At 41.7% G+C, this 14,446-nt stretch overlaps 1 protein-coding gene across 1 annotated transcript; it reads right to left on the reverse strand.

Moving 5' to 3' along the window:
- Nucleotides 1-1,157: 1,157 nt before the first annotated feature.
- On the reverse strand, nt 1,158-4,311 carry LOC148014200 (uncharacterized). The gene is made up of 3 exons (XM_087666622.1): nt 3,845-4,311; nt 2,826-3,136; nt 1,158-2,265 (listed from the first exon to the last, which is right to left on the reverse strand). Exons 1-3 carry the CDS (start codon nt 4,089-4,091, stop codon nt 1,288-1,290), a joined length of 1,536 nt encoding a protein of 511 aa, XP_087522748.1. The 5' UTR covers nt 4,092-4,311; the 3' UTR covers nt 1,158-1,287.
- Nucleotides 4,312-14,446: the final 10,135 nt, after the last annotated feature.

The following is a 14,446-nucleotide window of genomic DNA, read 5'->3' on the forward strand; positions in this document are numbered from 1 at the left end:
ACGCAAAATGATGCGCTCGGGTTTCGGCCCGCTTTTTTTTGCCTAAGTACCGTCACTATTTGCGTTGCATCAATGCAAATAGCGACGCTGCTAATTTGCGTCAGAAATGTCCGTCGCTATACGCATGTATCCTTGTAGTGTCTCTTCCTTTTTCTTTCTTCTTCTCCCTCTCTTATTTACTCTCTTTCACCCTTAATGCATCTCATTCTCAACAAAAATAAACAAAAGAAAAGAAGAAAGAACAAGAACAAACCAAGAGGGGGCAATGTACTCACTGCAAAGACCCAAGGATGGATTCTTCGTCTCCTCTTCGCGACGGCCCCTCTTCTTCCTTCGTGCACTTCCTCCTCTTTTTCGAGAACGGTAGCAGTGAGAAGCCCTCATTCTCTCTCTTTCTCTCTTCATCTCCCTCTCCCTCCCAAACACACGATCTCTTTCGCTCTCTCTTTCACTCTTTGCGGCAAAATACCGCGCTCGGATTTCACCTGCTTTTTTTCCTCTGAGTACCGTCGCTATTTACGTCGCATTTGCGGTGCAAATAGCGACGCCGCTAATATGCATCGCAACTACCCATCACTATGTCCCTATATCCTTGTAGTGAATTTGTTGTAGTAATTCAACCCTATATATTTCTTGACATTTTCAAGCTAGTAGAAGTAAACAAATCTGCAAACCATTATTAAACCAATGCAATTTCACTTATAATTAGTGTTGTCTGTGCTATGGATCCATGGCATCATAACCTCAATCCAATCAGGTTTTTTCTCGACATGAGGGCAACGTAGGTGTGCATTGGGGATAGGCCATTGAATAAAAGAACAATGATAATATGGACCTTTTGAAAGGACAATCTAACTTAATTGAAGTCATGATTAGAGCTATATGCTCTGCAAGTGGGAGTTCATATCAAACTAATTACTTTTAGCTTCAATTCACTTTAAAACTTTTCTATAATATCATGAATTAACACTCCTACTCTAAGAGTAATCCACTTTATGACCATTAAAGAATGTCTAGGCCTAAGAGAACTCATTCAGGTCCATGCTAACATGCTAAGCACAAGTATAGACTCTATTTCAAGTGATAACCCATGCTAGCATGCCAAGAACAATAGTTTTGAAAACCTTATCACTTTTTGGATAACAAGAGAAACAGCTACTTAGTTTTAGAGGGTATGCAGTACCTCTTCCGAAAATGGTAAAGAGTTACAAATTTGGGATTTTAATGTATGGTTCAAGCCTTACGTTGTATTTTGGGCAATTAGGAGCTGCATTGACCTAAATCCTGCTAGTGAACGTCGAGCTGGCTGCGACAGCCAATATTAGGACTTTCCTTGATATGAGCATTGATATATGGATGGCCACGGACTAGTAATGATGGGGGGATGCTAATTATATTGCAGTTATGCAACTCTTGATGATCGTTCGCATAACTGCAGCTAGTGCTATCATGATCATTATGATTAAGGCATTCCTCATCTGGCTGCCCATAATATGCTGCAGCATGAGTACTGCAAATCGAATGAGCGTCAGTAATCGCTGCAATATCAGTATAATCCTTGTGCCATTGCCGGGCCTTCCAACCAGCAGTTGAGTCAGCTACAAGGTCATGATCACATATTGATGCACTTGTTACAGGCAACATACCTGCAGTAATTCTAGAATTACTGCATTCATCACCTTCTGATTGGACTCCATAGTCACTGTCTAGTACGCCATCATCGTTATGATCACCAATATAGCCGTAAGCTGTACTGTGGACCAGCAATGTCTTCCATGTTCCAAGATCAGCGAGAAGATGTCCTTGTATACGTTGAGTACCCACATCTGCATGTTGATCACTAGACCCGACATGCAGCTGGTTAATGCTTGTATCATGATCATCAATTAATGTTTCCTTAACATAATCAACTTGAGCACTCCTGACATGCAGCTGGTTAATGCTTGTATCATGATCATCAATTAACTTTTCCTTAACATAACCAAGTACTGGAGATATGAGTGCTCCAGTCCCCTTCCACTTCAAGCCATTGAATTCATTTGAATTATTTGTGGTGGTTATGAGCCCTCTGCAGCTAACAGAAGTATAGTCATCATCCTCAGATGCTACTTTGTCCATTGAAGTTGTGGTTGATTTTGGGGATTCATATAAACTGGCACTCACTAGATCATCTGCATATGATCGAGTACTTATAGTGCTGTTGCATCCTGGCATGAGCTTCTGGTCTGGAACTTTCTTGAACACCCGGCACAAAACCCACTCATCCTGCAGACAAAGTGAGGTGTTAGTCTGATAAATCTCTTGTTTCTGATCTGAAATTTGAACAGATATGCGTTCAATACATCTGAACTCCGCAACATTGATGCAGTGATTGAACTACATTTATATCGCTGGCTTATTTACAGACATCACTGAATTTGCTTATTGATATAGTATACAGAGTAGCTGTTAGGCATTTACTGACACCTACTTTTGTCGTTAGTCACACATACACATCACACAAGACCAGACAACAAGCTGTGGGGAATGTACAGATACATACAAAACTTGCAATTATAAGAAGAGTGTTATACATTGTAAATGCAGAAACTATTGGACATAATGGCCAAAAAAGCTAATGATTCATGCAGGCACTGTTGGTATGGTAGTCTGTATTATCAGTTGATCATCTATACACAAGTGCAGTCATTAATTCATGCATATCTTTTACCCCAACATAGCTTTATTCAGACTTTAGATGATAGAATTTGAAAGGCATAGGTAGCACAGAAGAACTGTAATCTTAGTAGAGCTCACTCTTATTTGGATAGTATGTGAAGCTGTACCTTAATGGCATTGGAGAAATAGAGAGGATGATCTGATAATACCGCCCCTGAAAGTTGTCTGTACTCATGCATGACCCACTGTGTTTTCTCCCCCCTTGGTGCTCTTCCCTTATAGAATACCAAGGTCTTCTTCATACCCACTACACTGCGGCTTCCATCACTGACCTGGCTGAAAATTTCTTTGTCTTTGCCAGTTGCCTTCCAATAGCCAGCTTGGGTTGCCCTATTTGTCCTTAAACCATTTGGGTATTTCTTATCCTTCACACAGAAGAAGTACCATTCCTTCTCATTGCTGCCATCTCTGGCCACTCCTGATGTCAAGGAGATAACAAAAGAGTTCAAGAGATGCAGTGAATGGATGTGATGCAGTAACTAGCATATATTTTGCTCACATGGAGTGATGGAAGTAACTAGTATATGCTTTGCTCACATAGTGATACAAAACAGTCAAATGCATTGTCAGTTCTAAGGAATGTTAACAAACATATAAGGACCCAATGCTTCAAATGAAGTTATAGTATCTCAAACTTTCTCATAGGGTGCGGTAAGTTTTATATAAATTCCCATTATAATTTTCCACATTGCGAATTATGACAACATCATGACAGGGACTGCATACCTAGCTCAGTGCAGTCGGTGGCAGGGGCCTAGGGACCGGCAGCCCCAAGGCCCGAACCGCACCTAGCTAGATATGCACTGCCTCCTGAGAGGAAGCTCATGATGTTCAACACTACAGGGAAAAGCAAGGGAAAAGGCCCTCTTTTCTCACATGGGAAAATGCCAAAAACTTCAATATGTGAATGGGCACAAATGTCTGAGTGAGTGAGTGTTTCTGGTTCAGAGGACCCCTCCGTTGATCTTACTATATAAAGCATATCCAATATTGCAAAAACAGTAGTTTTACAAAGAATAATGAGCCAAGATACAGTGAGTACTGTGGTGGTCTAGGAAGAGTCCTAATGGATGTGTGTATGAGAGAGAGAGTGTGTGTGTGTGCGTGCATATGAGCTGATCATTACTAGGAAGGTCCCATGGCTCGCACTTGTTCAGGTCTACTTCAGCAATGGGAGGTGCACTGAATCTGAAGTCCGATGTTTTATTCTGCAGATAATACACAATCAGCTCCTCGTCGGTCGGGTGGAAGCGGTAGCCAGGCGGTAATGCAGCGGTGCAGGAGAACGATGGAGGGAAGTGATCTTGGCTAGAGAACTGATCGCCGATGAAGCCGCTCACATTAATATTCTGAAGATTCTGAAGATGATCCATTGTATTTATGGGAGGAGCTACTTAGCTCAGGTGTTGGGCCGGGAGCAGTGAATACACCAGAAGCAATTAATCCAAGGTTAATGCTGGAATTCCTGTAAGAAGTAGCATTGATATTAGCTAATTGTTAGTAACCTATACTCTGGGGGGTTTCTGGTAAGAGTAAGTTGTTAGGTAGTTGGAGACAGAGAGAGAGAGAGAGAGAGAGAGAGAGAGAGAGAGTGTGTGTGTGTGTGTGTTGGGTCAAAAGGTTATACTGCAGCTAAAGACAAGGAGGGGGACTACTTATACAAGAAGAAGAGACAAGGGGCTAGACTCTACACGCGCCTCTCTCTCTCTCTCTCTCTCTCTCTCTCTCTCTCTCTCTCTCTCTCTCTCTCTGTGTGTGTGTGTGACTCAGACATATTCATGTTTGACATGGGAGACGAGAGCTAAGGAATCTATCAAATCACGGAAACAAGTGTACTTGAAGAATCACACTTGAAGGCACCCAGAATGGTACTGCAGCAGTGCAGGGCTCTCTCTCTCTCTCTCTCTCTCTCTCTCTCTCTCTCTCTCTCAAAAGAAGGTCTTTGTCTTTGGCTTGTGCACCAGCACCATAATGAATGAGGAGACAAACATGCCTCCCTTGCACCAAATCCTGCATATTGCCTCCCCCTCCCCTTCAGTCAAAAAGTTGCTTTGTGTCCTCTATCCTTTCACTTTTATATATCTATCACACAAGTCACAATGGCTAATTTTTATATCGCTTTGTTTACAATTCCAACAATCCTCACATGCACATCTCCACAAACTTATAGAGCCCCACTCGGAATGCTATCTACCTCTTGTTTAATAAATTTGGGCTAAAGCACCCTAGTAAGGAAATAGTCAACATGCATCACAACTAAGTGAAATCTATTAGTATTGTGTAATGGAGGCATTCTAGCTTAGAAGTCAATAGATATAGGCACATACCAAAACTTATAATTATGTGGTTGAGTTGAGTTGTTTGATTTCTCAAAGTCACTCAAGGATGGCACCTAATCTTTACATGCAGAGAGACTAATCCACATAGGTAGCAAATCATTATGCCACAAGTGTGATACCAGTTGACTAAGGGATATAATTCAAAAATCATTTACACCACTGGCACTTAAGCCTCAAGGCCAATCACCTCTCCATATGTTACATCATAAACCTCATGATGTTCCCATCGTGATTGAATCATAGCCCTATTTTTTCAAGAAAGACTTATGGAAGGTGCACCAAGGTCATTTTACAAGTATCATATGTTGCACAAAATGAACATGATTATGAATTTGAAAAGTCACAGGAAAATAGTTTGAAGACCCTAGCTTTGCAAATGAAAGCCCTATGGAAAGCTCTTTAAGTGTCATGACCATAGAGCCTACACAAACCTTGAACTTGCCCTTGGATGAGACAATATTAACGAACATGTGTTGGCTAAGGATATCTTGAAATGTTACCTCATAAAACCCATGACATTCCCACAAATACTGAATCATATCTTGATTTTCTACAAAGAGGCACTTATGGAAGGTGCACAAGGGTCATTTTAAAAGTGTCATATATTGCACAAGATGAGGGCGATTATGAATTAGAGAGGATCGCATAAAAACACTTTGAAAACCCCAATTTCACATATAAAAGCCCAATGGAAAGCTCTACAAGTGATGTTCAAGTGCCATAACTATAGAGCCTACACAATCCTTGATTGAGATAACATAAAGCCATGCAGATTTGGCATATATCTTGACTTTTTGAACAAGAAAGAAAATGTGGATGGCTTCACCTTAAAAGTCCACAACTTTCTCCTTACTTTGTCTCACATGCAAAAGTCCATCCACTTGTTCTCATAAAGAGGTACCTCTTTTCTCAAATAGAAAAATGTGTTTTTACAAGTTTGTGGTGGTGCTTGTCTTTTGTCAGATTGCATCTTTTAAGGGAGTCCACATCAATCCTCCTCCAAGGGTTGTTTCTTTTAAGTTTGAAATCTCTTGGCTCTTAGGTCACTATGCTTTCTAATTGATGTATGCAATATGGCAACATGGAACAACCAAACATATTTCATAGTTAAGCAATTAGGTCATAAGAAAATAGTTGAAACCAAACAATAAATTTCCTATCTCTCTTAGCCAAAAACTTCGCTGGCTGATTTATTGTTTCATCTCGATGTTAACAAATCCTACGAGTAACATGGAATAATTGTTGTGCATATCATTGTCTTGCATTTACATGGATTTGATTATCACATGATTATTACACTCTATCTTCTATTGTATTTACATGTATCCAATTATTACACCATAGGTGCTGGATATTTTCAAGATATATAGGTATTTGGATTGATGCCCAAAATTTGGTGAACATGTAGGTTTGGCCAAATGGACCTTTGTCCACTTAGACGTTCATGGCTTGATTAGTTGTTAGGCCACATTATTACATGTGATGTCTCTAGTCAACTTCATAAAGAGAATGTATACTTGAATCCAGATAGCACAAAGGAATACTTGTTTTTCTAGAAAGTTTGTTCACTATTAGCTTCATGTGGTGTTATGCAAACAAAATGCACATTGTACGCAAGTCACAATTCACCCAAAGCCCTGTTGGCCAAGGTGTCCAATACCTTAAGAGCTTGTGGAGGTTAACATATGGGCCAGTGAAATTAGTATAGCCATAAGTAGAGGAGGCAGAAGATATGGAGGTAAAACCATGGTGTTGGTGGAGCCCTAAGTGAAGGAGGTGGAATATCTAATGGTAGGGAAGAGTGTCGAAAAGATCAAGTGAGCAATATCAATGTGCAAACTATAGTACCACCATCACCATGCTTGCCTAGAGCCTCAAACCTAACCGGAATAACCTCCTCAACTTCCATGTCATCTTTGACTAACCCCCAACCTCCAATCCATAGGCCTCTTGGTGGCAGGTTGGTTGTTCAATGAACTCCAATTGCTGGATGATGTTCAAGGATGGGTGGAAGAGGGACTACACCAAGAGAGGCACGAGGAGGAGCCTAAGGGAGGTCTCAAGTTACCAAACCCACATGTGGGCATCCATGGGTGTTAGAGATGATCCTCCTTCAAGAATAGAACTACACCAACCTCTCAAGTATTCTTTGGGCAACATGCCACCACCATCCTTCTCTTGCTAGGCTCATTGATTGTTACGCCTCTAGGTGACCCCTCCATGCCATGCTACCATGCTACTCCTTTGAACATGATGTAATTGTCCTATTGATACTATCCCTTTTGGGCCCACTGATCATGCCACATAGGCCATTGTGCCACACCGCCATCAGTACTCTCTATGAGAGAGAGAGAGAGAGAGAGAGAGAGAGAGAGAGAGAGAGAGAGAGAGAGAGAGAGAGAGAGAGAGAGAGAGAGAGAGAGAGAGAGAGAGAGAGAGAGAGAGAGAGAGAGAGAGCATGTAGCTTTGTTCATCCAAAAGGAGCCTCTCATGCACCTACTTTGTTGTACTAGTTTGAAAGGGATACATGTAGGCTACCATGGATATTAGGGTAAGGTGTTCTAATGAGGTTTTGAATGAGAGAGGGTGCTCACTCCTTGAGTTTGCACACACACAAACACATTTGTGAGTGGGCAGAAACATGTCTCTCTCAAAACGACGAGGATTCTAGTTGGGTGCCATGTGGCACCCACCCAAAACCTTCTATTAATAACAGTAGCAAATTTTGCAATGACCCAAAGAGCTTAAATGCACATGAGCGCACATGTGCATGCATGCGTGCGCACACACACTCTTTCTCTCTCTGGTGGATAGTTGTATGAATTACTAAGTATAGAAGGTACAAGAATCTCTCTCTCTCTCTCTCTCTCTCTCTCTCTCTCTCTCTCTCTCTCTCTCTCTCTCTCTCTCTCTCTCTCTCTCTCTCTCTCTCTCTCTCTCTCTCTCTCTCTCTCTCTCACACACACACACAATGTACATTTTCAAACAATTTAAGTCTAAAGGGCACTAATTCTCAAGTCTCCAGGGCATATCAAAGGGGAAGTTGGCCAAATGTAAGGTGAGACGTATAAAAAGAACCAAAAAAGAGAAGCATGATGCATGTAAAAGCATGCATAAGTACATCGATGTGATGCAAAAGGATATGTGTTGCTTTAAAGTGTAAGAACGTACTTAGGGTTGAAAACAGAGGCAACAAAAGCACATGCGCCATGCATGCATGCCATGCATGCAATGCAGAATTGCAAAGGACGTGGGAATATCTGAATGTCAATTAGAGCACGGAGGATGCCTGAGGGGTAATTAAGGTATTAAGGAAAGGACGATGTAAGATCAAACATTAGTGTGTGTGTGTGTGTAGAAGAATAATTGTTTAATGGGCATGCGAGCAGCTAGAAAGGAGTATCTTTGAACAAATATTATGACTTAGGATCTGGATTTTATTAGTGTTTGTGTGTGTGGGAGGTGGTGGACTGCCAGAAAGAAAGCCTGAATAAAGAAAGGGGACGTTGGAAAAAATGTCGTTACTTTTCCTTTTACCCGGAAAGAGGAACGGAGTCAACGAGAGAGAGAGAGATGGTAAAAAGCTCTCGCATAAAGCTCCCCTCACGCGTTTTCACTCGAATGCCCAAACGCGCCTTCTCTCAGGAGCCTTCCCTTTAGCATTCCTAAGTCCATCCCTACGACTATTACTCACATTATCTCATCATGTAACTCTCTTATCTATTCTTCCTCGCCCCAATCAACCAAAGCAAAACAAGGCAATGTAAGTGCTTGGACCTACCTAAGTCTATGCCACATTGTCAAAAAGAAAGAGGAAGAGTAAGATGATGAAGGCCAAGAGAAAGAGACCCAACAATTACCTTCCAAGGATCTTTAAAAGATAAAGATTTCTTGTTAGTGAAAAACAAGGTGGAGAGTTAAGAAGAGGACACACACACACACACACAAGTATAGCTTGAAGAGGAAGAAAAAGAAAGCAATTCCTTTTTAAACACCAATTAGCAAATAGGTTGCCCTTAAAGAACTTTAGGTGAAAAGCCCCTATAACAAATTCAATGGCCTTCCCCTTATCTAAGCCAAATATCGAGGTTAGCAGTTGAATGGTAACTTACTTTTCAATGTAGAATAATGTTCTTTACAAGCTCAAAGGAAGGAATGGACAACACCATTGCCATTGTTCGGTCCTTTACCCATGTTGCATGCTTAGAGTGTCCTTTCAATCACCCCGTGTGCCTTTTTGCTTTGCATCTATGTTTACGGAGCCTCATTCTTACATCTTTCCCATGGGGGTAGGCCTTATTAAGAGCTTTTGCCGCTCCTCTACTCTCATCAATCAAGGGAAAAACAAATCATGGATGGCTCTCATGGTATAATCTCCATACTAGTATAATTTGGATCTAATCTTGCAACTATCATGACTCATTGTGGCCCTCTCCCCCATATGTCAATTCATGGATCAACTAAGCTATCAATTTGGGAGATTTATTAATTATGTCATCAAATATGCTCATCTCTCCCTTTCTTAAACATTGCAAGACTTTCTTTCTAGCAAGCAAATGATGGCATAAGATTTGAATGCTATTGAAAAAACCCTATTCTCAACAATTCATTTTTCAAAAAATATGTTCTTATTATAGATCCATCATTGGAAACCATACCTTTCAAGGTTTCTCAATTCTTCAACAAACATGACAAACAATCTTTTTAGTAAACACATGATAGCACAAGATTCAAATATGGCAAAGCACATGCTAAGCAAATGATATCTACCTCATGCCTACAATTAATACTTGTAGTATAATCTAGAGCAAGGGATGTACGTATCCAAAAAGTTTGAAGTCACCGTGGATCCTCTAAGGCATAGATCATTGTGAGTAACTCAAGATCATAAATAGCATAATTTGACTCATAGGGCTTCCTTGAAGTATAGGCTACAGGTATCCCTTCTTGTACCAACACTCCTTTGGTTGCTAGAACACTTGCATCAATGGTTACCTCAAAGGATTGGGTGAAATTGAGGAGTTTTAGTACCATGCTAGTAGTTATAGCTTTTTCAGCTTATCAAAGCTTTCTTGACATTCAACTACTATAAGGAATTGGAAAGATCAATATGTTGATATATTTGAGAAAATAAATACTATGTCACACTAACATTGGTATAAGATGAAAGAGACTTGTAAATTTTCCACCCTTCAATAATGTTGAAGTCAATCTCTTCATCTCTCCAACTCTTGCAATTATTCATGGCTTCCCTCTCCTTTTCTCTCTTCTAATCTCTCCCTCTCTCCTCTTTTCTCTCTCTTCTTCACTTTTTTCTCTCCTTCCTAGTCTCCTTCATCACAATTGGTATTAGAGCTTTGGTCTTTGGTCCCATTTAGTCACAATTCAAGCAAGTTTTTCCTATTTCCAATCAAACAAGTCATTCAACTATAGGAGATGGTTCTTTAAGTGAAGAAGATAGCTAAGATGAAGACTCTTGTAGGATCTTTTATTTCCATTTGATCCTTGCACATCATGAAAGCAAAAAACTTCATTTCCAACTATGCATATTAGCTTCTTAGTTTAGCATGCTCTTGCCATGTGGAAAATACTCATTGAGGAAAAAGGTGGATATCGAGGGAGATAGGGGGGCAAAAGAGAGGGGACCCTCCCTCACTGTCAACGATCCTAAAGGGATGCAACAACCCAACCCGGGGGAAACTTTGTCCACCTCCTTGTGATTCAAAGCCTATATTGAGAGCCCATTATTTTCATTATTATCTCTCACAGGTATAGCAAGAGGAGCATTAAAGATATGAGCTAAAGTGAAGAAAAATTACTAATCAACATACATGGTTTACAAGTTGCCATAACCTTGGATAACAAGTTACACGAGCTTGCAAGTGAAACACTGCATTTCATGCTATTTTGGAGGTGTTTTTTAGACATTTACAGGTGCTACAAGCTATTTTTGAGCATATACAAGTTGGGTACAAGTCATTCCAGGTTTCTCTTAGCTCCCATAGGTCCTATAGTGATTCTTGCAAAGTATAGACACTCTATATAGGTCCTATAGGTGGTTAGATCTCTTAAGCAGGGCTTTTACAAGTTAATAAACCATTTTGTGCAATTACAAAAAAATTCCCAAAATATTATATCCCAATTTCAATGAAGTATGTGATAGCTTACTATTAACCCTCAAACGAACAAGGTGGAAAAGCAGAAAAATCTAAAGCAAAAGACAAGGCCAAGGCAAAAGTGAAACAAAAGACGAAGGTGCGCCAAGAAGAATCTGGAAACACAAGAAGTGCAAAAAAGGTCTAAATCAAGGAAAAAGGTGCAGAAGAAAAAGTGCGAGTCTATACTGTTGTAAAAAAGCGCAAGGTGCACCATGATTTATGTTAAGAGTGTCGGGCTCTCACCCGTGCAATTTGTAAAGGTAGACGGGCGGTGGAAAGGAAGCTAGGAAGATAGGAGGACAATGGGAAAAATGGCCTAGGCCACGGTCGGCCATGAAAAAAAGGGGATAAGGGGATGACCGTCCAAAAGGGATTTAGGGTTTTGTATATAAAGTTGAAAAGTGAATGAGAAGCTCATTCTTGTGTGTGGCCAAAAGTAGCTCTCTTCTTCTTCTTCTTCTTCTTCTTCTTCTTGCTTGCTTGCTTAAGCATGTGCTTGAGAGAGGGAGTGTAAGAGTGTGAGGGAGTGAGTGTGTGAGGGTGAGGAACCGTGGTGGAGAAGCTCTCCTTCTTCTCCTCCCTTCTTCTCTTCTCTTGTCCTACTCGTTGCAATGGAGCTTGGAGCGTGGAGCTTGAGGATCGAGCTTGCTTGAAGCTTGCACTTGGATCGTGGAGCTACTGGAGTGCTTGGGAGAGGAGGCAACTCAATTGGGCATGGAGGTAAGCTCAATACACCCGTAGATAGATAGCGTGTCGGCTATGTGAGAGGTAGCCATTAGTTCTTGGCTTGGAACACTTGAAACAATAAGCGGTCCATGGGTCTTGGCAGTTGATCACCTCTACATTTTGGTTCCATTGCCTAGTTCGATTTCCAGGACCAACGGATTCAAGCCTTAAGCGCTTGCACGCTTTGAATAGAGCATTGAAATAGGGATTTTCCCGAACCGGTACTTGAGGTAGATAGGTAGAAAGCTAGGGAGTTTGAAGAGATATTTGATATTCTTAGCAAGTAGGTTTTTGGTTTTTGGACTTGGAAAAGCATGTTGGAGTAGTGTAGGTATTTCCCTTATGATTTTTTCTTGCATTTAGGAAGGATAGGAGCAAAACATTGGAGCACGCAATAGGGTTTTCTGTTGCTGTATATAAGAGGCTGAAACAGGGAAAAGAAGGGGAAAAAATAAAAATTTGGGTTAAATATTGGTGAGGGGAGGAAGACTAAGGTGAGTACATGCTTGGACAGGGTGATAAGGGGCCAGGAGTAGCAAGGAAAACCACATTTTTCATTGCACGGTTTCAAGAGAGCTGGAGAGAGAGAGAGAAAGCTTCATTGTGTGGATCTACTTTGATCTTGCCATCAAGGAGTTCTTTGCCCACCACACACAATTCCACACCTTCCCCTGCATGAGTAGCTTGGATCTAGAGGTGCTCGACTAATAGGAAGGCCTCGATTGCTCCGTACGATGAATTCTGTGGAGTCCGGCGAAAAACGCGTCGCCCTCAGCCCATCCAAGTGATGGCGATTTTGGGCCAAGTCCCAGAATCGGCCCTTGGCCCCGTCCTGTATTCAGTCCTCGATCCACTCAACTCAGACACCCACTGCTCAGCCCGTCTGAATCAACCACTCAAAAGAACTTAATATTCGGTCCAACATGGCACTCGGCCCTTGGCCCTTGGACCACTCGGCCCTCAACCCACTCGGCCCTCGAACCACTCGGTCCACTTGGCCCTCGAATGGCTGAATTCACTCTTTGGACCGCTTGCATTCGGCCCACCTGACTCGGCCCTCGGCCCTCGAACGGGCTGATTCGGACATTCAGCCCCTGCAATTTGGACCTGCTGGGCCGAATTTGGATTTTTTCAAAAGTCTAACCTATAGATTCTGAAACCGACCAGAGACCACATAGAGCCAAAAGCACATCATAGATCTATTATTAGACTGAAATCTGGAGCAAGTAGTTCAAAACTTAGCTACGAACGGTCCTTCAAATCGAGCATGGACTGCCCCCCCGAACCCCCACAGAGGGGACTCCTCCGCACCTCCCCCAAGTAGGTTGGAGAGAAAACGCGCACCGTGACAGGTCCTCCAAATTAGATCCTAGTGTAGTAGGGGCTCTGCACAAGCATAGACCCTCACTTGCAAAATAGCAACCAAAAGCCCATACCCGAACAAAGGCAAATAGAGACCCTAGAACCTCAATTGGCCAATCTAGCCAACAAGGGCACAAAGGCCATACCACAATAACATGTATAGATTGCATCCGGAATGCATCTAGTCAAAGCGGAATGGAACAACATCAAGCTACAACTATGAGGATGACTAGACATGACTGTCTTAATGATAGATGCAGCTTGAACGGCGCTGCACAGAAGACCCAAGAAATCAATGGAGAATCCACATATGGTCGTGTAATTGGGGACTCAAGGGCATGTATCAAAGGGCTTGAATTTACAAGCCAAGACTCAGAAGACAAAGACATAGTGCCACCTGCTTATCTTAAGGTCAAACTCATCGCAAAAAGGGAGCACTATGTCGACGCTCTCATCAACGAAGGAGTTGATTTTAATATCTTGACCTATGAAGCATGGACTCTACTAGGCCAACCAGAGCTCCACCGACTAATGCAACTCTTAGTCCTTATGGGGGACACTCCCAAGCACTTATGGGGAAGTGCAAAATCCTTGTAACCATTGAAACAAAAAGCTTTCCTATCCTATCTCATGTTCCTCCAAATAATGCTAATTTTGGAAAGGAAACCCTCCTCATATGAACTTTCAAAAGGGCAATGAAGTGTGAGGCCAACTATGTAGCACAGAGGATACACTTGACACTACCGGGTGTGAGGATAATCACGACCTTTAATAAGGGTGACCTCATCAAACCTCAAGGGAAAGGTAAGGAAGGTGCTGACATAACAGTCAAGCCTACTAACGAGAGCAAGGACTTGTTGAAAGAGTTGATACAAGCGCATGTCGAATAGAGAGAACCAGTGAGCGAGGCCATGCTTGAAACAAAAGGGTCAGGAGACAATGCCAAGGACAAGCTTTGGACTTACAAATATCGTAGAAGACCACAAAAGAATCCCAAGCCTTACAAATGAAGGCATCGATGGAGAGCTAACACAATGCCGCGATGGATATCCAAAGCATTGCTACATGCTCAAGGGTATTATGCAAGTAACCAATGGATTTGGGTACCAAAGTCCCTTGCTAAATCACCTTTATTAGCTGAAG

This window comes from Lygodium microphyllum, chromosome 25, assembly GCF_053477565.2.
Source record: "Lygodium microphyllum isolate KBCC chromosome 25, Lygodium_microphyllum_v1.1.10, whole genome shotgun sequence".
In the NCBI taxonomy this organism is placed as follows: Eukaryota; Viridiplantae; Streptophyta; class Polypodiopsida; order Schizaeales; family Lygodiaceae; genus Lygodium; species Lygodium microphyllum.